We start from the raw sequence: 24,934 nt of genomic DNA, 5'->3' as shown, positions 1-24,934 counted from the left end.
GTTAAATTATATTTGTATAAAAGTTGTCATTGTGACCCGAATTGAGCTTACTGCTGGTAATATTAAGCAAAACGCTTCTGAAATTGAAAACTTTTACTCCGAATTGAAACTAAAAGGTTCTTAAACTTTCCTCAAAGTTGAATTAACCTACATTGAACACGAATTGAAACACAACCGGACTTTGAACCGTTAATTGAACTCAAACCAGTCATATCCTTCATTTCTTTAGGTGTCCAGCTTTTCGATTCAACTCAAACTATCCAATACCTTATTCAACCTGATCATTATCAATCTAATGCTATTCAAAAAGTCAAACAATCAAGAGGAGTACGAATTGGTGCCACAATCAACAACCCCTCCAAATAACACCCGTCTAAGCAACCCTCCACCACCTTCAGATTCCGTCAATGAAGCATCGCCAAAATCCTCCAGCGACTCAGATGCTTCTCGTGTCTTAGACCTGCTCGAGGACCAAGTTGATGGGTTTGAAGAAGATATAGGCTTCAAGTCTGTCTTCAGCACATACCAGGGAAACTCCAATTCGTTGCTGAAGAAATCATGTATGACATTTCTTGGAACTGGACTACTTCTATGGATCGCTTCGCTAATATTTTACTCGCATTTCTCGGCACTGAAAGCTATATCAAACTTACGATGGCATACTGATCTTCATTTGCAAGGCTACAACGTCACTTTAAATCCCTACAAGGTAGACAACAAAAACCTCACCATGGATTTATACAGAAAAAATTGGGGTGTTTCTTATAGAATTCCCGTTACTTGGCTCTCTCCGAAACAGTACCCGAGGACTGGCGGCGTCGAGAACTCCAGGCTATATCTCACCCGAGGCGCCAAAGGAAGCTTTATCATCAAAAGCATCGACTCCGAAAAGCTGCATGTTCTTTTTGAATCTCCCAAATTTGCATACAAGAATACCTTCTTTTCCATTGAAGAAGTTTATCTCAATCCCGCTCATCCTTACAACGAAAATACCTACCATATAGTGGTCACAGATAGGCAGGAGCAATGGCGTCAACTGTCGTTTTCGGTATACTGGAAATACAGCACCGTGATTGGTGATTTTACCCCGATTCAACCTAAAATTAGTGGCTCTGATTCCATTGAAAAGCTTCATTTTGTGGAATTCTCTCCAAGTGGAGACAAGATAGTCTTTGGTCACAACCACGATTTATACATCCAGGACCTCGAAACCGACGACATAACCCAGTTAACTACAAGTGGCTCACCTGACATTTTCCATGGAAAGACCGACTGGGTCTATGAAGAGGAGGTTACAGGAAGCGATAGGCTAGTATGGTGGGCTCCCAACGGAGAAACCTTGATCTATGCTTCGCTTAACGACACACTAGTACCATCGTTCAAGCTTGACTATTATGTGAAAAATCCACTGCAAGTTGGGGCCACTTATGAACCACCACAAACAGACTTTCCTGGACAGTATAAATCGCAGAGTTTGGTCAAGTATCCGAAGCCTGGCACACCAAATCCAGTCTTTTCGATCACTGCTGTGAATGTCAAAAACATGGACTCGACACCGGTATTTCTCGAAAATCAACCTCAAGAACCCGTCTTCTACCGAGGAGCTTGGATCGACAATTCTTCGTTTCTTGTTCTGACGAGCGACCGTACTAGTGAAGTACTAACTACGGTATTGATTTCTACTAATGGTGAAAGTAAAACAATCCAAACTCTCAACACTTCACAGAGCTATGGAGGTTGGGTAGAGAAAATGTCACCGCCTTGTATTATACCAGGAAAAGGTTACGTTGATAAAGTAGTAGTTGATGGGTTTGTCCACTTGGCGCATTATGCTTCAGTCACAGATACAAACCCCAACTATCTAACCAAATCCACTGGTTGGGAAGTAACCAAAGACTCCCCCATAGTCTACAACTCAGACGATAATCGGGTGTACTTTGTGGCTACCATTCGCAGCTCCATGGATGCACATCTTATGGCTGTGGATCTTGGAGGAGGAGACCCAATTCCTGTCACGGATACTAGCAAAGATGGATCTTATGAAGTTCACTTCAGCGACGGCGGCAGGCTACTAAATCTTGTCTATTTGGGCCCTGGTCCTTCTTGGCAGCGGCTAGTGCCTGTGGCAGAATTGGGCACCGAGGGTAGCGGAGAAAAGTTTTCTTTTAGTGGCAGGAACCCTATTAATCTTTACGACCAGACCCAAACCCAATTGTCGAAAACCAACTTGCCCACCAGAAACTTCCGTTCGGTGAAAATTGGCACCTACCAAGACGGACTGAGTCTCAGCGTCAATCTCATGGAAATATTTCCCCCCAACTTTGACCCCAAAAAGCAACACCCTCTCTTGGTCCACGCTTACGGAGGACCTGGTTCTCAGCAGGTGCAGAAAGGAGACCAGTTTGGCTTCTTGGACGTGATATCTGCTTCGTTGAATGCGGTAATCTTGGTGATCGATCCTCGCGGAACCCAAGGTCAAGGTTGGAAGTTCAAGACCTATGCCCGGCACAACATTGGCTATTACGAGCCTCGTGATATACTCACTGTGGTGTCGGAGTATATCTCTGTTAACAAGGCATTTCTTGACTCGACTCGTACGGCAATGTGGGGCTGGTCCTACGGAGCATTTGTCACATTAAAGGTACTCGAACTAGACGCTGGTAAAACCATTCGGTACGGAATGGCGGTTGCGCCCGTAACAAACTGGATGTTTTACGACTCAATCTACACGGAACGGTACTTGGGGAGTCCAACTTTGTCTGGATACCCAAACTCAACTCAGGTAACCGACTTTGCCAACTTCAAAAATTGTGCAAGATTTTTGTTGGTGCACGGCACCTCCGATGACAACGTCCATTTCCAAAATCTGGCGTGGCTTGTGGACAAGCTCAACATAAACGGTGTTGAAAACTACGATCTACATTATTTTCCAGACAACGACCACTCGATCCATTACCACAATGGAGACACCATAGTTTACGATAAACTTTTCAGCTGGCTCCAAAATGCATTTGAGGGTGTGTTTGACCAGATGCACCGGTAATTGCCGTCTCAAATATGAGTTTATTGTGTAGTTCGCTTCTTCTTTTTATAATGGTTCTTTCGCAGCCGTTGGCTTGTTCCTGCGTACACGGCTCATCGCACAAATTTAACCTCATCGCATTTTTCCACCAACCACTTCACCATGGCCAAACCTTCCAAGGCAACCAAGAAGTTCCAAAGCAAGCATTTGAAGCATACCATTGAGCACAGGAGGGAGGTTCAAAGACACAACAAAAAGGCTCTTTCCAGAAAGAAAAAGTCGTCCAATGATGAAACTGAGAAGCCGTCGACGCCCCAGCCAAAGGAAGTCTTCAATGATATGTCCGTAGAGGACTTCATGGAGGGAGGGTTCGAGGTACCCAAGGAGAAGAAGTCGAGCAAGAAGGCACAACAGGAGCCAGAAAGCGAAGATGAGTCTTCTGAGTCCGAAGATGAAGAAGCCATGAAACACGACTTGAAGAACTTGGCAGAAAAAGATCCTGAATTTTACAAATACTTGGAGGAAAATGACAAGGGTTTGTTAGACTTTGAGGCCGTGAACCCAATGGATGCTATGAGCGACGATGAAGGTGCCAGTGAACTGGAAGCAGAAGAGACCGAAGAAGCTAAAGAACAGAAAGACGAGTCATCAAATAAGATCGAGATTACTCTGGAATTGGTTAAGGAATGGTCCACCAAGTTGCAAAAGCCCACACCAAAGCTCATCAGAAACGTCGCTATAGCGTTTAAGGCTGCTGTTAACATTAATCGAGCCAATGAAGAAGACTATAAATACTTGGTTACCGATCCAGAAGCCTTCAATGCCTTGATGGTTCTTACTTTGCAAGACTTACCAACCGCCATTCAAAAGCTCATCAAGTACAAGGTTAATGCATCCACAGGCGCCAGAACCATTCCACAAAAGAATCAGCATGTTAGTCAAATTTCTTCCATTCTTAAGTCGCATGCTGGATCCTACATTACGCTTCTTCACGATATAACAAACACAGAAACCGCTGCCTTGGTTTTGTCGTCACTCCAGGAACTTTTCCCTTACTACCTTTCTCATCGTCGTTTGCTCAAACAGCTTTTGGCAGGTGTAGTAAATGTTTGGGCTACTACTCCTGACGTTGAAACTCAAATTGCAACATTTGCATTTCTCAACAATGTTTCTCGTGAGTTTTCCAGCTCGCTTCTTGAAACGGTGTTGAAACTCACCTACTCGTCTTTCCTTCAGAATTGCAGAAAGACAAACGTTTACAACATGCCTATGATCAACGTCTGCAAGAACTCGGCAGCAGAGTTATTTGGCATTGATGAGAAAATATCTTACCAGATTGGCTACGAGTACATTCGACAATTGGCTATTCACTTGAGAAACAGTATGAATGCCACTTCCAATGCTAAGGACGGCTACAAGACCGTTTACAACTGGCAGTATTGTCACTCTTTGGATTTCTGGTCGAGAGTATTAACGCAATTTTGCAACCCAGAAGTCGAGTTGAAACACAAGAACAAAGAGTCTCCATTAAGACTGTTAATATATCCTTTGGTCCAAGTGACGTTGGGAACCATCAGGTTGATTCCTACAGCCCAGTTCTTCCCCTTGAGATTCTATTTGCTCAGGTCTTTAATCAGACTCTCTCAATCCACCGGAGTCTACATTCCAATTTACCCATTACTCTCCGAAGTTTTGACTTCCACTGCGTTCACCAAGTCCCCCAAGAGAACCAATCTTGCTGCTTTTGATTTCGAAAATAACATCAAGGTCAACCAGGCTTACCTTGGAACTCGCACCTACCAGGACGGTTTGAGTGAGCAATTTGTGGAATTGGCGAGCGAGTTTTTTGTGCTTCACTGTAAGAGCATTGCATTCCCTGAGTTAGCCACACCAGCAATTTTGTCATTGAGAAGATTTATCAAGAAATCGAAAAATATCAGATTCAACAAACAGTTGCAGCAGCTTGTTGAAAAATTGAATTCCAACGCAACTTATATCATCGCCAAAAGAGCAAACGTCGAGTATGGTCCAAGTAACAGAGCTGAAGTGAATACCTTTTTGAGCGAAACAGACTGGCAAAAGACCCCATTGGGTCAATATGTTGTTGTGCAAAGAAAGTCTAAGGAAACCAAGTTGCAACTTTTGAAGCAGGCTATGGAAGATGAAGCCGAAAGTAAAATTCAAAAGGAAAGAGACGAAGATAGCGACGAAGCAATGGATGCCTTGGCTGAAGAGTCTGATGGTTCAGAGGCAGACATGAGTGATTAGTTAATATATAAGAATCAAGACAGTTTATGTCGTTTTCTTCACGGATCAATGGGTATAAAGTTTCCCACAATGCAACTGGGAATGTTATACCTATCGCGTCTGATTGTGAAGCTGAAGCAGCAACTTTTACGCTTGGTTCCGTCTCTTGTTCGTAAATTGCAGCTTGTCAAAACTGCCTTTTGGCCCTTGTCGAATGCAATGGCACCATATTTTTCCCAGAAATTTACAGCACTTTCTTCACTCATCAACTCGTAGATTGCCAATTTTCCATCCTTGAGGTCGTCAGCCTTCACGCCCACTAGCGACGCAAACTCTTTGTTTCCTCGGTATATTTCCCCCGTCCTTCTCCAGAGACAGGCGGGAATAGCCATGGAGGTGAAAACTCGATCGTAATCAAGAAGCATTCTTTCGAAGCTTTCCTCTACAAGCACCAAGTCCACATCCTTCAAAGTTCTCGCAATCGCTCTGAAAGCTGGCCGAAATATGGACAACGGCTTGAGAATGCGCTGGCGACTGGATGCGTTCATATAGTTGTCCATATAGCTTTGAAGTCGGGCGTAACCTTTTGCGTAGTTGTATGGCTGTAAAAGACCTGCTTCGAGCTTGGCTTTGATAACCTGCTTCAATCGCTCTTCTGGTGAGATTTCTGTGGTGGGGTCTGCTGCCGTCAAGAAGAACTTATCTCGGGCGGAATCGGAGATCACTGGCTGGTGGCCGGGAGGTGCATTTTGTTGAGAAGAGGCGATATTTCGAGGGTTTGAAGCCGGTTTTTTGGGGTCTTCTGTGAACGATGGAAACATGTTGTTGGTGGTGGGTGAGAAGGAAAGCATATTGGTGAGGTTTGCTGTTTCTGGAATGTCCATAAGTCCCGTACTATTGGAAGTTCCGCCGAAATCTACAACATTATTGTTGTCCATGAGCGCACCGTTGACAAGATCGGGGTCGTCTATCATGGAGAGAAAGTCATTAAGTGAGCTGAATTCACTTCCAGCGTGCTCAGAGTAGAAAAATGGTTCCTGATTGTATGGAATGGTTTGTGCCAAAACCGAATTTTGCAGCCGATTCAAAGGTTGTTGAATGCCGTTTTCGGAAGGCGCTTGCTGAGGATGCTGCTGAGGATGTTGTGTGTTCTGTAAAGCCAGATTTGGCTGCTGCGTATGTAGCGGCGTGTGTGATTGGTGCAGATACTGATGGGATGTTGGAGTATTTTGTGCTGAATAAGTATTTGGAGTTGTATTGACTTCCGGCAGCGATCGCCCAAGAGAAGAAACCTTCTTTTTCTGCTGAGTATTGGATGGCTCGTCGTAACAGAGGTGGCCGATGCCTCTTTTTATACACCGTTGACAGGGCCGGGACTCATCGCAGATCATGTGCGAGCGCCTGCAGTACACACAGGCAATCTCTACCTTCTTCTTCCTTCGCTTGCGGGTATTATCGGGTTGTACCGGGGTGGCGGTTTCCAGAACTGCGTCTTCGGACTTCATGCTAGCACTGGAATCGTAGTCTTCCATGTTTTCGAATACGACATTTTCGAGGCTCGCGAGAATCTGGGGACAGGTCGTGCTCGTAGCGAGAAACTCCGACCGCCGGGCGCCCGGGGAGATGAAGTGAGTATCGGAGAGAACTCCGATCCGGGGCCGCTCAGGGTTCAGGATAGTGAAAGAGAAGTGGAAAGAAGTGAAAGAGAATTGAGAAATATTGAGAAGATGCTGAAAATAGCAGAGTAGCTGAAGGTAGCTGGTAGCAAAGTAGCTGGTAGCAATGTGGCTCAATAGCGTAGCTGAGTAATGAGTACCAGTCATTCGTAGCAGTATATATTAGCAGTTTCATAGCATGAGTCATGATGGCATTGGATAGGAACGTAAGTCGTAAATGAAAAGCTTGCCGAATAGGTTCCAGACCTACTCAGGTTCACCTACTCAAGTTCACCGGAATCAATGCTCCCACTCAACTCCTTGGAGTCATGATTCAGCGTTGTGAATCGGAGCAATTGTGATGGACGTGAGAATACTTTCGGACGCAGGCTCGGTGGAGGTCCAGTGGGATTTTCAAGTTGGGTTTTGGCTGTGGTAAATGATGCTGTGGACCCTGGTGGAAGAGATGGTGCCTTTGCGGGAACAGTTGGCTCTACTTCAACTTCACCCAAGGACTCATCTACGACACTTTCGTCGCTTCTGGCTGGCTGTGTGTCTTGTTCAGTAAGCATGGCAGAGTTTGATGTGTGACCAGAATCGTGTGCCGGAGTTCCTGAGCTAGATCTTTCTTCCGCTTGATAATGGCTACTTCCCCCAGAGTTCACTCCAACAGACTCTTCGAGAGCACCATAGCTGGGCTGTGGCTGGCTCAAAAGGTAGCTCAGTTTGAGTGAATTGTTGCACAAGGGACAGGACCGCTTGAAGTTGATGAGCCAGTTTGACAAGCATTGTTCATGATAAAAGTGCTTGCAATTGAGAAGCAACACTCGAGAGCGAAGCGGGTGGAATTTTTCAAGGCAAATAGAGCATTTTGTAGCGTTGAAATAATCATCAGGAGGAACAAGAATATTGAGTCCGCGCACCATTGCAGGAAGTTCTGAGGCTGGAGTAGCTGGTGGAGACAGTTCAGCACTGCTCAACGTAGCACTGCTGGTATTTTGCTCCGCTGCTTGTGCTTGTTCCAATTCGTGGGTTTGATTAGTCACACGGATGTAGTCGTAGAAATCACTGGCGGGTATGAGGTGGCTGCGGTTGTAGATGTAGACCTTGAGATTGCGGACCAACTGCTCGTTCTCGCGACTATGGTGTTTTCTCTTAATAATCTGCCCACATCTGATGACTCCGTATATGATGAGAATTACAAGAGGCGGCGAAAGCATCACCGAAATGACCAAATTGATCCACCCGCCCAAAGCTGCCGCTGCAATTCGCAAGTCAACATCGCTACCAGAAATAGCATCGAGCTGCTCGTAGCCCTCGAAAGAAATGAAAAGAACCGGAGTTCGGAGTGTCCCGTCTTGGTTGAAATCGGTAGAGTACATGGTGACCAATCCATGGTTCCGAACATTGTTTGCAACAAGTATGGCCTGTGGGTCTAAACCCAACTCAAGCAAGTTGGATATCTTTTGCACAAACGTACAATTGCCCCGCATCACCACTATGATTTTTTCCTGGAGATGAGAGAAATCCAGAGCGTTTAGCGGCGAACAAGCTGTATCGTCCAAAATTCCAAACCCGCTATCGATGTTATAGTTGACTATAGGGCTAAATGAGGCGTACCGTGCTGGAAACTCGTGGGTTTCGTTACTTACATTGTACTGAATTCTCGAATCGATGGGAAATATCAGGTTCATCATGTTAGAAAACGGATATTCCATGCCGAAATGGTCATATTCGCGAGGTAAAGCGGTGCTTTCAAGGTTTGTTGGTGGTCCACTATGGTCTTGTTTCAGAAAAAGCTGGTTTTTTAGCTCCCGAATCAGATTTTTGGTTAAGAAAAGTGCTCCTTCAAGACCGATTTGGCCCTGCCGTTGTACCACCAGCATCACTCCAAATACCAAGATACCACACACAGCAAGCAAGAGCATCCTGGAGAGCCACATATCCAAATTTCAGCCCCCTAAGAGTGGTGGATGCCAGAATAATTGACGAGACAATAAATAATAATGACAGAATGACGCAATTCTCCTCGCATCAGATCAGGAAATGGTTTTCCTGCAGGCGGTGATAGTGAGCAGCGATGCGGCGCCGCAAAGAGTTGCTGCTGCGCGAACGGCTGCAAATTACAATGAAGGTTCGTACTTTCATGATCTATTTAAAACACGTCATCCAACTTGAGACGCGGGGCAATGTTCATCGACAACAACTCCTGGAATAACAACTTGGCAGCGTACGGAATTGTCATTTTAATGACATTTTCTGACGACTTGCAACTGGTACACCAACTGTTGTATCCCATAAGTCCACAATTGTTGCAAACATCAACCTCAAATGCATCTGAGGAAAGCATGAGTCGTTCCAACAAGAGCTGGGATGCTCCGTATGCAATTACACAGTCTCTTTCCATCTCTCCTAAACGCAAACCACCATCACGAGAACGACCTTCTGTAGGCTGTCTCGTTAAAACTGCTCTAGGGCCTCTTGCTCTGGCATGCATTTTGTCCAACACCATATGTTTCAACTTCTGGTAGTAGATGGGTCCAAAGAAGATGTAGGCCTGCAAGCATTCTCCAGTTATACCAGAGTAAAGCATATCTTTTCCAGAGTAGTTGAAGCCATTTTTCACCAAAATCTCAGACATATCTTCGAGTTTGGAGCCGCCAAAACATGTTCCGTACTCCAAGCTGCCGTTGAGCACACCTGCTTTTCCCGAAATCAACTCAATCATTTTTCCCACTGTCATCCGTGAGGGAAATCCATGTGGGTTCATAATGATATCTGGCACTATACCGTCGTCGTTGAATGGAAGGTCTTCCTGCTGAACGATGATTCCACACACACCTTTCTGGCCATGTCGAGAAGAAAACTTATCTCCAAGCTCGGGTCTTCTGGTTTGTCTCAACAAAACCTTGATCAAGGTTTGGTCGTTGTCACTAACAGACATCATCACCTGGTCAATATAGGAAGGTTCAGGGCCTCTGTAATAGGCTGGGGTTTCTCGGTGACTTTCCACATTCTGCTGGTGATGAGGTTCGTTGGCTCCCAATACAGATTCACTGGCATTGGTGGGAACACATTTGTTGACGTAAACCTGGCCATTTTCCACCTTCATACCAACTTCTCCCAATCCATCTGGACCAAGTGACGCATGCGGGAAAATAGGCTCACCCTGCTCGTCCACTCTCATACCAGAAACTACGTCCTTGGTGTGGTTTGGGTACCGCTTAAGATTCACGGTGTTTTTCCTCAACACTTGACACCGACCAAAACCTCGATCAATTGATGCTTTGTTCAACACTAAAGCATCCTCGATATCGTATCCCGAGTACGACATCACTGCCACAGTGGCATTCTGGCCTGCTGGTAACTTGTCGTAGTCTATAAGCTCGATGGTTTTGGTTTTCACCATGGGTTGTTGCGGGTATACCATCAAGTACAACAAGGTGTCAATTCTGCGGAACTGGTTGTATGCTATGGCTCCAATTGCTTGCTTACCCATAGCACACTGGTAGGTGTTTCTGGGCGACTGGTTGTGGTGTGGGTAAGGAATTAACCCGGCAACCGCACCCAAAACCGTGAAAGGCTCGATTTCCAAATGGGTGATATTTTGGTTGGCTTCGAGATCTCTCTCGTACAATGCAATAAATGAGTCGTTTTCCTCGTTGACGTCGAGATACTCGACGAGACCGTGCTTGATGAAATCTTCAAATACCCATTCACCAGCCATGAGCTTTTTCAAATGCACAGCCTTCACATTGGCTTTGTTTTTGGAATCGACAATAATCAAAGGACGACAAACCCGACCTCCATCGGTAGCTATTTGCACGGCATTTTGGTGGGTGTTTGTATGAATCGATATGAACGGTGAAACTTTTCCAGATCGACGAAGAGCTCTGAAATTTCCCACAAATTGAGCCGGGAATCGAGTGGTTCCTATAATGGTACCATTGAGATAAATGCCAAAATTTCCATCGGCGTGCAAAGTCGCCGAGTCCACCTCGAGAATATCTTCACATCCTAAGGCGAAACAAACCAGTCTTATGGGCTCTTCCTCGTCATCAGTGGTGATATGGGTCATCAATGCCAAGTTTTTGACCAACCCACAGGCTTCACCTTCTGGGGTATCGGAGGTGCACAACATACCAAACTGTGAAGGCTGTAAAGCTCTGGGGCCGGAAACTTTACGAGACTTTTCAAACTGAGAAGATATTCTGGTCATCATTCCCAACGCTGAAATGTACGAGAGTCGTGATAAAACATGGGTAACCCCGGCTCTTTCCATCTTGAAACGCTTGAGCGACCAGTTCCCTGTGGAAATCGCACGGTTCATACCCATGGTGATATTGTTGGAATGAATATTGATCGAGAGCAATGCATCGAACTCCAGCGCACGGCTTGGTTTCTTCAAGATTTTGTCTATATTTGCCTTGAAATCGCTGTTGAACTTTTTGAACAAATCTTCAAAGAGCAACGACATAAGCTGGCCCGCAAGTTCCAACCGCTTGTTTCCCACGTAATCTCGGTCGTCCACCATTTTGGGATTGTGCATTGTCATGAGCACTCTTCTGGCCATCATGGCAATGTAAAGCGCCTTTTCACGGAACTGCAAGTCATCAACTGTTATATGGGCAATTATGGTTGTTGCAATAGCCTCGATACCTTCTTGGAGCTGAGACAATTTGGGTGCGCCTGCTCTCCGGACCGTTTTCACTCGTTTACCAACATAGTTTAGAGCCTGTTGTTGGGTGAAAACCTCCAAACGAGCCGCTTCCTCAAAGTTCACGGCAAAAAGGTCCTGGTACTGCGGGTTGCTTCCGCACACAAGTTGCAAAATTTCAAGGTCCGAAGTGATTCCAGCGGCTTTGAGAATAATGACAATGGGAACATCTTCGCCAATGGAGTTGTGTTTGAGGTATATTTTCTCATTTTTCGTGATAACATAGGTCTTGGACTTACGTTCGTGGGTGGACGATGTTACCGATGCCTGGACAATGCCCTTTTTTTCATCGGCTTCTACGATGATTCTGTTCTTGGAGAGCTGTTCCTGGATCAAAATGACCTTTTCCGTACCATTGACAATGAAATACCCACCAGGGTCAATGGGGCACTCGTCTAACTTGGCCATTTGGTGGTCGTTGATGCCGTCCAAAATACACTTGTTGGACTTCAACATGATGGGCATTCTTCCGATTTCCAAGTCTTTGTGCATGATAATCTTTCTCCCGCGTGTGTACTCCACATCCACGTATATGGGCGCCGAATAAGTCAAATCCCGTAATCGACACTCGTGGGGAGGCAAAATCACCTCTTTGGTGCCTGGTGAAGACGTTGATTTGTGGCCCACCCTGATGTCCAAATATTTCAAGTAGAAGTCTGGATCCACGTCTGACAACACCAATTCGTTGGCCTGGACGATCTTCTTCAAATCGACATCGACAAAGAAATTAAACGAGTCCAAATGCTGCTTGACAAGTCCCTTGACTTTCAAAAACGCCGGTAAAAGATTCCATTTGTCATCAACGGTGTTAATTTCGTCCGCGAGCTTTTTGCCCTTATATTCCGGCTGGAGAAGGTCTCCAAAACCGGCGTCGGCCTCGTAAAGCGTGGACGCTTTCCGCTTGGACATGAGGTCTGGGTATGCTTACAGATCGTTTTGGCTCATCGAGAAAATCGCGGGACGCGCACCCACACACCAGATCGCACCATCAATTCATCGTTGCACTTCAATAGCCCATGTCCGCCAACCAGTTCAAGGCCACCGTCAACGAGTATCTAGAAGGATTGCCGCCGACCATCCAGTCGCAGCTCTACGAGGCACCCGCAACATGTCTTTCCATCTTCAGGTTGTTGACGCCAATTGCAAAGTTTTTCATCATGCTGATGATTTTCAACGAACGGCCTCAATCGGTTCGAGATCTCGACAAGTGGTGCCGTCCACAGTCCAAGAGTCTTCAGTACGACGCATTGAAGCGGCTCAAGTCGTTGCATTTGGTGGAGGAAGATGCTGGGGGCAATTTTCTTCGACTCCATATGACGTTTCGAAAGAACTTTCGAGATTGCTTAACAGGAAACCAGGAAGCCACGGCGTTTGGAAACTTGTGTACCGAGGACGACGGTCACAAGGTTACGGTGGCGTTTCTCGACTCGTTTGCGCTGCAAAAATGGGAAACAATCTTGCATTATATGGTGGGAACTGAACTTCCTTCCAAACCATCACCTTCGGTTTTGTCGCTCCTCAAGCTGGGTGGACTCATGGAAGGTCCAGGAACTGATGCTCGCAACTTGAAGATTACCAATAGTGGATTTCAGTTCTTGCTACAGGACATGAATGCCCAAATATGGACACTTCTTCTTCAGTATCTCAACTTGACACAAGATCTAAACATGGACCCCGTCGATGTGCTCAATTTTCTCTTCGTTTTGGGGTCTCTCGAGCTTGGGAAAAGCTACTACCTCTCTGGTCTCAGCGACACCCAGGTTAGCATGTTGGCAGACTTGCGAGATTACGGTCTAGTGTACCAGTACAGCGACCAATCCGATCGATTTTATCCCACGAGACTCGCTACCACTCTCACATCCGAGTCTGCATCTCTCAAAACCCCCTCCATGGCGCTAGACCAGGCGGTGGACACATCAAATGGACTTGACTCGGGACCAGGTCAAGGCTCAATTATTCTTGAAACCAACTTTAAACTCTACGCATACACAAATTCTCCGTTGGAGATTGCCATTTTGAACCTATTTGTCAACTTAAGGACGAGATTCTCCAATATGGTTTCTGGACAAATCACCCGAGAATCCATTCGCAACGCATTGTACAACGGAATCACCTCGGACCAAATCATCAATTTTCTCGAGACCCATGCCCATCCACAAATGCGGGCTCTAGCCAAGGAAAGACTCGACAAGAAGGTCGAGTTCGACGCGAGCAACAACATCAACACTGCAGGCGGTGGTCAGAACTCGTCGGCTCAGCATAAACTCGAAATTCTTCCGCCCACAGTGGTGGACCAAATCAAGCTTTGGCAGTTGGAATTGGATCGGATCCAAGCGTTCGAGGGCTATTTGTTCAAGGAGTTTGCAAGCCAGCAAGAATTCGATGTTTTGTGCAATTATGCTTCGGATGTGGGAGTACTTATATGGTCCGACAGAACCAAAATGAGGTTTTTTGTCACCAAAGATGGTATATCTCAGGTGGCAGACTTTGCCAATAGAAAGTTGAAGCGGTGAAGAGCTGATGAACGAAACTGAAAGTTTCGTTTGAAGCTGAGGCTAATTAAACCGAACTATATTAAAGCTGGTAATTTTCTCAAAAGAGGTTTTGATCAAAAGGCTGAATTCACTGAAGAAGAGTGTTCTACCTACCTGTGAAGTTCGAAAGCTAAGTTCGGATCTAGCAAATTATATACATGCTTTATACATTAGCCTGAGCACGAGCTACAGGCGATTTCGTCTGGGGTGTAATTACATGAATCTCTCTTTTCCTCTCCAGGCGAATACCCTTGAGACTCTGGGGTCAACTCACCTGTGCCGGGAAAGCTCAGTTCGTATACTTCGTCAATTTTACGTTTTAGAGGTGTTGCAGCACTGCTCAATCCCGAAACAGTAAACTGAATAGCTCTGGAAGCAGATTGCGTTCGCAAGTAATACAAGCCAGTTTTCAAGCCTTGTTTCCACGCATAAAAGTGGCAGCTGGTCAACTTGGATTTGGTAGGATTTCGCATATGGATGTTTAAACTCTGCAGCTGGTCAATGAATTTGGCTCGGTCCACGGCCATGTCTATTATGGTGCGCTGCAGTATATCCCACACCGTTTTGAACACATCTCTTACATGTTGGGGTATCTCGTCGATGTTCATCACCGATCCGCCTGCAACAAGAATCCTGTCTTTCATTTGCTTGTTCCACAAATTTAACTCGGTGAGTTTCTTCACCAAATACTTGTTGACCACCTGAAACTCTCCAGCCAAAACTCTTCTCGTGTAGATGTTGGAGGTGTATGGCTCAAAGCATTCGTTGAAACCTAGTATTTGAGACGTCGAGGCAGTGGGCATCGGAGCCACCAAGAGCGAATTTCGCATCCCGCTTTTAACTACTTTTTGCTTCAATTCGTCCCAGTCTGTGTAGAGATCCGAAGGCTTGTGGTTCCAAAGATCAAACTGTAGTAGCCCTTTTGAGGCCGGGGATCCAGCAAATGTTTCATAGGGACCATCTTTTATAGCTAGCTCAACTGAAGCCTCCACTGCAGCATGGTAAATGGTCTCGAACACCTGGATATTTAACTCTCTAGCTCGTGGAGAATCAAACGGCAATTCTAGCTTCAAGAAAAGGTCGGCGAGACCTTGTACGCCAACTGCTATGGGTCTGTGTTTCTTATTGGAGATTCTGGCCGATTCGAGAGGATACGCCGTAACATCAATGACTTTGTTCAAGTTGTTCACGAGCACCTTGGTCACTTTGTGCAACAACTGTGAGTCGAAATTGTCATTCTTAACAAACATAGGAAGTGCTACCGACCCCAAATTGCACACTGCTACTTCGTCTGGCGAAGAATACTGGACGACTTCGCAGCACAAGTTTGAAGACTTGATGGTTCCCAAATTCTTCTGGTTCGATTTCTCGTTGCACGCATCTTTGTAGAGCATGTAGGGTCCACCAGTTTCAATCTGGGAGTCGAGAATGGCGTCCCACAATTTTTGGGCCCTTACTACTTTCATAGCCAACCCTTTAGCTTCGTACGATTCATACAACCGTTTAAATTCTTCTCCATAACAATTTTCCAAGCCCGGTGCCTGATCCGGCGAGAAACAAGACCATTGCTCATCGTTTCGTACTCGTTCCATGAAAAGATCTGGAATCCACAACGCATAAAAGAGGTCTCGGGCTCTCATTTCTTCCTTTCCGTGGTTCTTTTTCAAGTCCAACACCTCAAAGATATCAGCGTGCCATGGTTCCAAGTAGATAGCAAACGCTCCTGGTCGTTTATTTCCACCTTGGTCAACATAGCGAGCAGTATTGTTGAATACTCGAAGCATCGGAACCAAGCCACTAGAAGTTCCGCTTGAGCTGGCAATTCTTGAGCCGCTGGCTCGAATATTATGTACATGGAGGCCAATTCCTCCCGAGGCTTTGGATATAAGTGCGGTTTCATGGAGGGTTTTGTAGATCCCGTCAATAGAATCTTCTTTCATCGCCAACAAGAAACATGATGAAAGATGGTTATAATTGGTTCCACTGTTGAACAAAGTTGGCGACGCGTGTATGAAGTATTTTTGCGACATGTATGTGTAGGTTTCTATGGCTGAATTGACATCTTGCCCGTGAATTCCAAGAGATACTCTCATGAACATATACTGAGGAGTCTCAGAACCAACAAGCAAATAAGATTTTTGCAAGGTTTTCACGGCAAAATAGCTCAATTCGTAATCTCTCCTGTGATCTATGGCTCCATCTATCTTTTCAGCGTTCTTTTCCGCCACCGAAACCAATTGGCTCGATAACGTATTTGGGGCGATTTTTGCAATTTTTGCAATATTTGCAGAAAACAGATTTTCTGCCAGTTTCTGGATTTTGGTCATCTCCACTCGTCCAGCAAGCACCCCATAGTCAGGATAACTGGTGGTTCTAGATGCCAAAGACTCGGCCGTAAGAAGTAATAAGTCATCAACGGTTATTGTTGCCGGTAATCCAGCAGCCACCGAGTCGACTACATCATCCAAATCGAGGTGTTCTATATCGAGCTCATAGCTGAGAGTGTCTAGAAGCGATCGTAATCGTTTTGGATCAAATTTGGTTTGTTTATTTGGGGCCAAAACATCCACCATAGTGTACCTGAAGAAACGAGGCAAATGTCGCGCGCATCTCATTACCTAACCGAAATGGGATGGAACCGAGGGAGTGTATATGGACCATCACTCCTGAGACAAAACGGCGATGAGACAGATGAACAGAACCAGCCTGCACACTATCGGCGTACCTGAAAAGAATGCAACCGCAAAAACTGAACCAAAGGCAGTCCGATGCGACCGGAACTAATTTGTCTGATCTCCCCGCTCCCCACAACTGTGCCACCGCGCCATGGTGCCGAGCGTTTGCGCCTGTTTATTGTACGCGTCAATGCCGCTGCGGAACATTCTGCGGCACTCCTTGCAGCTGCGGGCACAGAACCGAACACCGGTACTCCGAAATTCAAACCTAACACATATCCGTGGAGATGCGGTTATCAGGGGTAGGGGCGGGCTGGTTGACTTGGCTGCAAAACCCCTGTACCCCGCTTATACTACCGCCTCAATGCTTCATCAAAACATGACCGCCTAGAACCGGAGTTATGTCACGTGACGCCTCGTGCGAGCGCGCTTACATAAGCGGCTTCTTTTCTCGTATTGCAACACAGCCTTGTGGAGTAATCGTGGTCGGAACTCAGGATGGTGTGTAGGAAGGCAAGTTTTAACCAACTACTTTCGAGAATCCACCATCTTATTCTTCGGGGCAGCGCAAGATCCGACCCGGGCGTTTGCAGCCGGCCCATTTTTGTAAGGGCTCGACCGAATCTTGCTGCAGCGGATGCGGCTTTTTCATGCGGCGACTGCGCGTCAATTGCGTTTTTGGGAATCGGCCTGGAACCATCGGATCGGGCTCAAGCAACAGAAAAGAATGAGGCGGAATATAAGATGTTGCGGTTCGTCATTTGTCGCAAAACTTTTTGCGGGTGCGCGTGTAACTGTTGGTGAATACATCGTTCCTTAAATTAAACATTTAGTTCCGGTTGTTCATAATCAGAGCCGAACAACTATCATTCATCACCGCAGATACATATAATCAAGACCAAATTAAATTTATTATTGCCTACCATTAACTTTATTATCGAGAGCACCAACTTAATTATTACGAGACTACCAAATTAGATTTATTATCAGGAGAAAGTTTATTATCTGAATAGATTGCTTTCAAAAAGATTGATTACTATAAGTTCTTGCCAAGACGACAAATTTCAAATTGCCACGAGCTGAGATTATCACCATCTTATAAGTACGAGCTGTCAGCCACCAGTGATAAGACAAGCACCAAAAATTCAGATCAACCACAAACATCCCAAATATTCCAAATACCAACCACTACCTGTGATTTCTAGATCAGTGATCCAGTCCATTTCATCATGAACAGCCCAGATCAGATCCCCTTCAACACCCAACTTTACACTCCTCCCGCACAACCCATCACAAGCACAGACTACTTTAGCAAGAAAGGAAACGCTCCCAAATTGGCAGTTGATGTGGACTTGGAACCCAGAACCGTTCCGTCGTTTTCTCACCGTCATACCGAGGTCACAAAGTATATTTCGCCGGTGGACAAACTTAGTCCCGACGTAGAGACTCCGGCGGAAGTTGGCCCTGCTAATTTTATCCCCAATATGTCTCAATACCGGTTTTTGCTTGTAGACGACAATAGCATCAACCTCAAGATTCTCACGAAAATCCTCTTACGATTATACCCGCGGGCACACATTGTGGAGCTTTGTGACTCTACTTCGGTGTTGGCGTACTTGGCGTCGACACCGCCGTTTGATTGTGTTTTTCTCGACATCGAAATGCCAGTGGTTTCTGGAACTGAATTGGCGTACCGAATACGACAGTCCCCAAAACTTTGCCGGTTACCACTCATTGCGGTAACCACCAGGACACAAGAAGAAGATTTGGCCCAATATAAAGATGTGGGCATTGACTGGACGTTTGGAAAACCGTTCAATTACCCATACCGAGTGGTGTTGGACGTGGTGGACAATGTTCTTCGTCAACGGATTAACGAATTATGACTACGATAGACCTCATGGAATATTACAGGAAACACTGTAACGACCACGAGTATGACTGTACAAGCTAATGTTATTTATGCTATATACATGTTATATTATGATTATAACATGGTACTAATAAATCATGCGATGCATTAATCTACTATTTACATTCTATTATACAGTTGCCACTACCCTTTCAGTACCCTCCTCTTCTCTTCTCTCCCTCTCTCACTTTCCAGCAGTCTCCGCCATCATCTCAATGCATCTCTCCACATTTTCTCCATTTTGCGCACTGACAGGTAAAATCTTCCACCCATTGCTCTCTACGTATTTTTGGAATTGACGGTATCGGTCTGGTGTAGAGTTTACATCAGCCTTGGTGGCCACCACTAACACCTTTTTATCCTCCATTCTCTTTTTTCCAACTTCTTGGACCAAAATTTCCAAGTCTTCATTTGGCGATTTGCTCTCCAACGAAACCACAAAAACGAGCCCATTGGACCGCTCAATGTGCCGCAAAAAGTCAAGTCCCATGCCCTTGTCGTGGCTGGCGCCCTTGATGATGCCCGGAATATCGGCCACCGTGAATGGATCTCGGTCAATTGTGGTGAAAATTGTGCCGACAGTAGGCTGGAGTGTAGTGAATTCCCAATGGCCAACTCGCGGACGAGCACGGGAAATGGCTCTCAAAAGCGTGGACTTGCCGGCGTTCGGAAGTCCCACAAGCCCCAAATCAGCGATTATCTTGAGCTCGAGTATGAAAAATTGTCGCAACCCTTCACGGCCTCTTTTGCTGAACCTAGGGTTGCGAATATCTTTGGTGAGAAAATGCATATTGCCCATTCCGCCGCCGCCGCCCTTCATCAAGAGCACAGGAGTGTCGGTGGGCTCATTGAAGTCGATTCCCACCACGGGAAACTGGTCCTGGCACAATTCCTCGTACTGCATTTCCATCTCCATCGCCTTGACCTGCTCATTAAGGTCGTTAAAATAGTCTCTTTGCTGGTGATATTCCTCGTCTCGCTCCTTGAAGAGCCACCCCTCGCCCGGCTCGTAGCTGTCACGAAACCACTGGATGCTGTCGCTGTCTGTCGTCTGGAACTCAAGGGTAATGTTGTCGAGCTGGTGGCCCGATTCCTGCAAATACCGGCGGAGTTGCCGAGGATCTGGAATCCACCGAATAGTGGTTCCCGCCGGAACCTCGATCACCACGTCGTCGCCCTTCTTCCCATCAAGCTGGCGTCCGGTTCCCGCCCCGCCATTTTGAGCAACATAGGTTTTTTTCACCTTGTGGAGAGAAGTGAGTCCTTCTACAACATGCACATAAACGTCTCCTCCTCGGCCCCCATCGCCACCATCGGCTGGTCCAACCGGTCGGTGGGCGTCCCGAAAAAAAGAAACCGAACCATTGCCTCCTCGACCACTAACAGCTTGCACCAATTTCAAATCTACAAACGTTCGTTGCTCGACATTTCGCCCTTGCTTATACTTGTTTTCGTTTCTGAAAACTTTGTGGGTTTGGTTCTTGTTGCCTCCAAAGTAGTCGTGGAGCGTTATATGGATCTTGTTGAGCCCATTGGCACGTTCTATGTGCTTAAATGGCATGTTCTCGTTGAACCTGGACTGGGTTCCAGACACCGCCGCGGCGTCATTTCCGAGAATACGGAACGTGGAGTTTGTGGGGTTAATTTCCTCGTTACGGAGCTTTGTAGTATGTGAAAAAAATCGTCTAAACCCTCGATAAACGGGCGCAGGCACCGCTGATCGAAACATAAGAAATGACCAAAGAAGATTGATTTGGATCCATGTTCGCGCGGTACTGCATACACTACCTCATCGCATCGCCGATTTCAACTTCCCCATGCTGTTCAAAGATCTCGGTGTATCGAAATGGCTTTTGGAGGCACTTGCCGCCATGAAAATCCGCCTGCCCACCTCCATTCAGGCCGAGTGTATACCCCAGATTTTGGCGGGCCGTGACTGCATTGGTGGGGCCAAAACTGGGTCCGGAAAAACCATCGCTTTTGCAGCTCCAATGATGACTAAATGGTCAGAAGATCCTTTTGGTATTTACGGCTTGGTCCTCACGCCAACACGAGAGTTGGCGCTCCAGATAGCAGAGCAGTTTTTGGCGCTCGGAGCTTCGATGAACATAAAAGTTGCCGTGGTGGTTGGAGGAGAAGATATGGTGAAACAAGCATTGGAAATCCAAAAAAGTCCCCATTTCATTATAGCCACTCCTGGAAGGCTCGCCGACCATATACTAAACAGTGGAGATGATACGGTTGGAGGCTTGAAGCGTATAAAGTTTCTTGTGTTGGACGAAGCCGATCGGCTATTGAGCAATAGTTTTGGGAGCGATTTGGAAAGATGCTTTAAAATTCTTCCCGATGCTTCTAAACGACAAACCCTCTTGTTCACGGCTACCGTAACAGATGCGGTTCGTGCTTTGAAAGATAAACCTGTTCCTGAAGGAAAAAAACCGGTATTTATACATGAGATTGTGTCGAAAGACCAAGTAGCCATTCCGGCCACTTTGACCATATCCTACGTTTTCGTTCCATCCTACGTCAAAGAGGCATACCTCCACAACATATTGGTGCTGCCCAAGTACGAAAAAGCTCTGGCAATTGTGTTTGTCAACAGAACTTATACCGCTGAAATCCTTCGAAGGACGTTGCGAAAACTTGATATTCGAGTGGCCTCACTTCACTCGGAAATGCCCCAGAGCGAGAGAACAAACTCCTTACACAGGTTCCGTGCCGGGGCTGCTCGGGTATTGATAGCTACAGATGTTGCGTCGAGAGGTCTTGATATTCCAAATGTCGAATTGGTGGTCAACCAAGATATTCCAGCAGATCCTGACGACTATATCCACCGGGTAGGAAGAACTGCGAGAGCAGGCAAGAAGGGAGGCTCGGTTTCCATCGTTTCGGAGAAGGACGTTGAGAGAATCTTGGCGATAGAAAATCATATTAACAAAAAAATGGATTTGTTGGAGGAGGTTAACGACGACAAAATAATCAAGGAATCGTTGAGCATAGTGACTGCGGCAAAGAGAGAGTCCGTAGCAGATATGGAGAAGGAGGGCTTTGGGGAGAAGAGAAAGATCAATAAGAGAAAGCGGGAAGAAAGGACAAGGGATAGTAAGAAGAGAAAGTAGAAGAAGTTGCATAGAAAAAAGGGACACTAAAAAAAATTAGATACTATTGTGGTGATGTACTTGATGCTGTAGACTTGGTGATGTACTTTGATGCTGTAGTACTTGGAACTTGTCTTTGGTGACTGTAGCGCATTGATGCTTGTAATACTTGGTATTTGTAATACTTGGTATTGTTCTTTGGTACTTGTACTCTGAAGCTTGTGTACTTGGTACTTGTCTTTGGTGCTTGTACTTTGGTATTCGTAGTACTTGGTGTTTGTACTTTCTAACTTGTAGTACTTGGTACTTGAAGTTCTCTGTGGTAGAAATCTTTAAATTCTTTCCGACTTTCTAGCCCCACAATATTTTCTGCTATTGAATATCGTTTACCCAATGAACATACCATGGCGTATATGTAGCCAGTACTCATCTTTTCGTCATTTTCATGGTTTCCGGAACCATTACAATCTTTAAAGTCTTGAGCGATCGGTGCCAGAAACCGTACTGGCAAACTAATCCTTTATCTAGCCGATCATTTGTAGATCCTTTGGATAAGGGCCCTATTACATCAATTAACCGCACTGAAAAATGACCCTCTCAATTGAAAACCACCCATTCCTAATTTGGCTGATCTTCATACCAGACGCTGACTTCACAGAAGCCATTGCTCTGAATCTTCGTTTCTTCCCTTCTTAGTCAAACCGCATTCATGTAACTCTCAATGATCAAAAGCGTGCAAAGGGCAATCATTCCCACCATTATACACGTCATACACACCACTGTGGCAGCATTGTACACTCCGTGTGTTTGGATCTTGTGTTGGGCGTATCGATTAACGGTGACAAAATAGTTGACTGCGCTCACAGACAACGCAAAAACCGCCAAGCCCACCAAAGTAAACGACACAGGCACCGTGAATCGCGTTCTGGGTCGAAAAGGGTCACTTTTGCCACTAGTATTCAACCGGAAATGCTGAACAATTGCCAAAGAAGTAAATATAAGTGACATGGAAAATCGTAAAAATGTCAAAAATGTTCGTTCCAGCTGCAGAACATCACGAGGCTCACTGCTCTCGATCTTGAGCCGGACGGAGAAGGGGAATTGCCATGGCGCAGCTGGGGAGTCCATGGAAACAGGGAGAAGAGAGAGAAAGAACGAAATAGAGTGAGAAAGGATCAGATCTTATCGCGAACCTGCACACAACCCATCGCGCTCTTTTTTTATCGATCCAAAATTTATTCGCATCTCTGTTTATCCATCATGAGAGCAGCCAAGCCATGTAGAAACTGTGGCCACACCAGTTTTTCGATCGATCGCTACACTTCCCTGGGTGACGTGTCGTGCTCTAGGTGTGGAACTGTCCAAGAAGAAAACCCAATAGTCTCAGAAGTGCAATTTGGAGAACTGTCGTCTGGTGCCGCCGTGGTCCAAGGAACCATGGTTGGAGCTGATCAGACAAGAGCTACATTTGGAGGAAGGCAGAATGCCATGGAAAGTCGTGAGCAAACGCTACAGAATGGTCGTAAAAAAATAAAACGCATAGCTACGGCAATGAGAATTCCAGACTACATTTCCGATGCTGCCGCCGAATGGTTTCGCCTTGCACTCACCCTTAACTTTGTTCAAGGACGTAGATCCCAAAATGTGTTGGCTGCGTGCTTGTATGTGGCGTGTCGTAAGGAAAAGACCCCTCACATGTTGATAGATTTCAGTTCGCGGCTCCAAATCTCGGTGTATTCGCTAGGTGCTACTTTTCTCAAGATGGTACGAGCATTGCATATAACAAACTTGCCGCTAGCGGATCCTTCACTTTTCATTCAGCATTTTGCCGAAAGACTTGATTTTGGCGATCTTTTGACGAAAGTCATAAAAGATGCCGTTAAGCTCGCCCAGCGCATGGCCAACGACTGGATCCACGAGGGACGGCGGCCAGCAGGCGTAGCAGGCGCTTGTGTGTTGTTGGCAGCGAGAATGAACAACTTTCGCCGAAGTCACGCCGAAATCGTTGCGGTTGCACATGTAGCAGAAGAAACATTACAGCGCCGGCTCAATGAATTCAAAAAGACGTCAAGCGGAGCGCTTTCCGTGGCTGATTTCCGCCTGCTGGAACAGATGGACCCTGCCAATCCGCCTTCTTTTAACAAAAATCGAGAACAAGAGCTCCGCATTGCTCAGGAACTCCAGCAAGCACAGAGCACAGAAACCTTACTTGGAGGCGAAACCAGCTCTGCTAAAGAAGCCCACAAACAGAAACTTCTTAAAACAATACTCAAAGATTGTGATCTCTCAGAACAAGAAATCTCCACACAGCTCCAGCGCATAGTCCAGGCCCAGCAAAAGTCTCTCCAGAACTCGATGTACACCACACCATCCGACCGCCAAGGCGACGCCAGCATCGACCGTGTGGACTTGGATAAACCCAGAAACCTCTCCAAGAACCTTCCTCGAACCGAAGACATTCTTCAAACGGTATCGCTGCATCCTACCGACTTTACAGATCTCGACGATGAAGAGCTTTCTTTGTTTAAGCTCACGGAAGAAGAACACCGTCTTAAAGAGCGGGTGTGGACCGGTCTAAACCATGACTTTTTATTGGCTCAAGAGCGTAAAAGGTTAAAGGAAGAGGCCGATGAGCTCACTGGAAATACGTCGGGATCGAAAAGAAAGAGGAAACCCAAGGCTAGCGGCATCGAAGATCTCAATGAAATGGGAATGGGCGAGGCGCTTGCAAATATTGGCGTTGACGATTCTACTGGTGAGCCATTAACGGCGGCCGATAGTGCGAAGCGAATGCTTTCAAAGAAATCTTTTTCCAAGAAGATCAATTATGCTACGCTTGGAGATTTGTTTGGCGAAACCGCCCGAGCGGGAAGTACATAAGTGGAAAGGAGATCAGAAAACGAGCAGAGAAGAAAGATTTAAATAGATCAATTACGATAATGAATTATTGAAAGATTGTGTAACATGAGTAGAATTAACTTAATGGGAGCAAAGCTATTTCAAAGACATGGACGAACTTTATACCACTTTAATGTTCTCTGTTCCTCCTTCTAGTCTTTATCGCTTTTCCTATA

The 24,934-nt window shown here is 45.9% G+C and overlaps 12 protein-coding genes across 12 annotated transcripts; 6 read left to right on the top strand and 6 right to left on the bottom strand. All coding sequences in view use genetic code 12, as the record gives it.

Annotated features, from left to right (window-relative positions):
* Positions 1-295: 295 nt before the first annotated feature.
* STE13 (Ste13p) lies at positions 296-3,043 on the top strand (the record flags this gene model as incomplete). Its single annotated transcript, XM_001483321.1, has 1 exon — positions 296-3,043. The coding sequence occupies one exon, from the start codon at positions 296-298 to the stop codon at positions 3,041-3,043; it is 2,748 nt and encodes a 915-aa protein (XP_001483371.2).
* Positions 3,044-3,184: 141 nt separating this feature from the next.
* NOC2 (mRNA-binding ribosome synthesis protein) lies at positions 3,185-5,290 on the top strand (the record flags this gene model as incomplete). The annotated part of the gene is made up of 1 exon (XM_001483320.1): positions 3,185-5,290. One exon carries the CDS (start codon positions 3,185-3,187, stop codon positions 5,288-5,290), a length of 2,106 nt encoding a protein of 701 aa, XP_001483370.2.
* Positions 5,291-5,328: 38 nt separating this feature from the next.
* Positions 5,329-7,092, bottom strand: CWT1 (Cwt1p; the record flags this gene model as incomplete). The annotated part of the gene is made up of 1 exon (XM_001483319.1): positions 5,329-7,092. The coding sequence occupies one exon, from the start codon at positions 7,090-7,092 to the stop codon at positions 5,329-5,331; it is 1,764 nt and encodes a 587-aa protein (XP_001483369.2).
* A 113-nt stretch (positions 7,093-7,205) lies between these two features.
* PGUG_04097 (uncharacterized protein) lies at positions 7,206-8,867 on the bottom strand (the record flags this gene model as incomplete). The annotated part of the gene is made up of 1 exon (XM_001483318.1): positions 7,206-8,867. The coding sequence occupies one exon, from the start codon at positions 8,865-8,867 to the stop codon at positions 7,206-7,208; it is 1,662 nt and encodes a 553-aa protein (XP_001483368.2).
* Positions 8,868-9,079: 212 nt separating this feature from the next.
* On the bottom strand, positions 9,080-12,550 carry PGUG_04096 (DNA-directed RNA polymerase III core subunit; the record flags this gene model as incomplete). The annotated part of the gene is made up of 1 exon (XM_001483317.1): positions 9,080-12,550. One exon carries the CDS (start codon positions 12,548-12,550, stop codon positions 9,080-9,082), a length of 3,471 nt encoding a protein of 1,156 aa, XP_001483367.2.
* A 107-nt stretch (positions 12,551-12,657) lies between these two features.
* PGUG_04095 (TFIIH/NER complex subunit) lies at positions 12,658-14,154 on the top strand (the record flags this gene model as incomplete). The annotated part of the gene is made up of 1 exon (XM_001483316.1): positions 12,658-14,154. The coding sequence occupies one exon, from the start codon at positions 12,658-12,660 to the stop codon at positions 14,152-14,154; it is 1,497 nt and encodes a 498-aa protein (XP_001483366.2).
* Positions 14,155-14,345: 191 nt separating this feature from the next.
* On the bottom strand, positions 14,346-16,790 carry RNR3 (Rnr3p; the record flags this gene model as incomplete). The annotated part of the gene is made up of 1 exon (XM_001483315.1): positions 14,346-16,790. The coding sequence occupies one exon, from the start codon at positions 16,788-16,790 to the stop codon at positions 14,346-14,348; it is 2,445 nt and encodes an 814-aa protein (XP_001483365.2).
* A 1,289-nt stretch (positions 16,791-18,079) lies between these two features.
* Positions 18,080-18,736, top strand: SRR1 (Srr1p; the record flags this gene model as incomplete). Its single annotated transcript, XM_001483314.1, has 1 exon — positions 18,080-18,736. One exon carries the CDS (start codon positions 18,080-18,082, stop codon positions 18,734-18,736), a length of 657 nt encoding a protein of 218 aa, XP_001483364.1.
* Positions 18,737-18,946: 210 nt separating this feature from the next.
* Positions 18,947-20,491, bottom strand: MTG2 (putative GTPase; the record flags this gene model as incomplete). Its single annotated transcript, XM_001483313.1, has 1 exon — positions 18,947-20,491. The coding sequence occupies one exon, from the start codon at positions 20,489-20,491 to the stop codon at positions 18,947-18,949; it is 1,545 nt and encodes a 514-aa protein (XP_001483363.1).
* An 88-nt stretch (positions 20,492-20,579) lies between these two features.
* DBP8 (ATP-dependent RNA helicase) lies at positions 20,580-21,881 on the top strand (the record flags this gene model as incomplete). The annotated part of the gene is made up of 1 exon (XM_001483312.1): positions 20,580-21,881. One exon carries the CDS (start codon positions 20,580-20,582, stop codon positions 21,879-21,881), a length of 1,302 nt encoding a protein of 433 aa, XP_001483362.2.
* Positions 21,882-22,556: 675 nt separating this feature from the next.
* Positions 22,557-22,988, bottom strand: PGUG_04090 (uncharacterized protein; the record flags this gene model as incomplete). The annotated part of the gene is made up of 1 exon (XM_001483311.1): positions 22,557-22,988. The coding sequence occupies one exon, from the start codon at positions 22,986-22,988 to the stop codon at positions 22,557-22,559; it is 432 nt and encodes a 143-aa protein (XP_001483361.2).
* A 132-nt stretch (positions 22,989-23,120) lies between these two features.
* BRF1 (transcription factor TFIIIB subunit) lies at positions 23,121-24,740 on the top strand (the record flags this gene model as incomplete). Its single annotated transcript, XM_001483310.1, has 1 exon — positions 23,121-24,740. One exon carries the CDS (start codon positions 23,121-23,123, stop codon positions 24,738-24,740), a length of 1,620 nt encoding a protein of 539 aa, XP_001483360.2.
* Between the last annotated feature and the right edge of the window lie 194 nt (positions 24,741-24,934).

Source organism: Meyerozyma guilliermondii, genomic scaffold (assembly GCF_000149425.1).
Source record: "Meyerozyma guilliermondii ATCC 6260 scaffold_5 genomic scaffold, whole genome shotgun sequence".
Lineage (NCBI taxonomy): Eukaryota > Fungi > Ascomycota > Pichiomycetes > Serinales > Debaryomycetaceae > Meyerozyma > Meyerozyma guilliermondii.
This window is presented reverse-complemented; position numbering and strand designations above follow the sequence as displayed.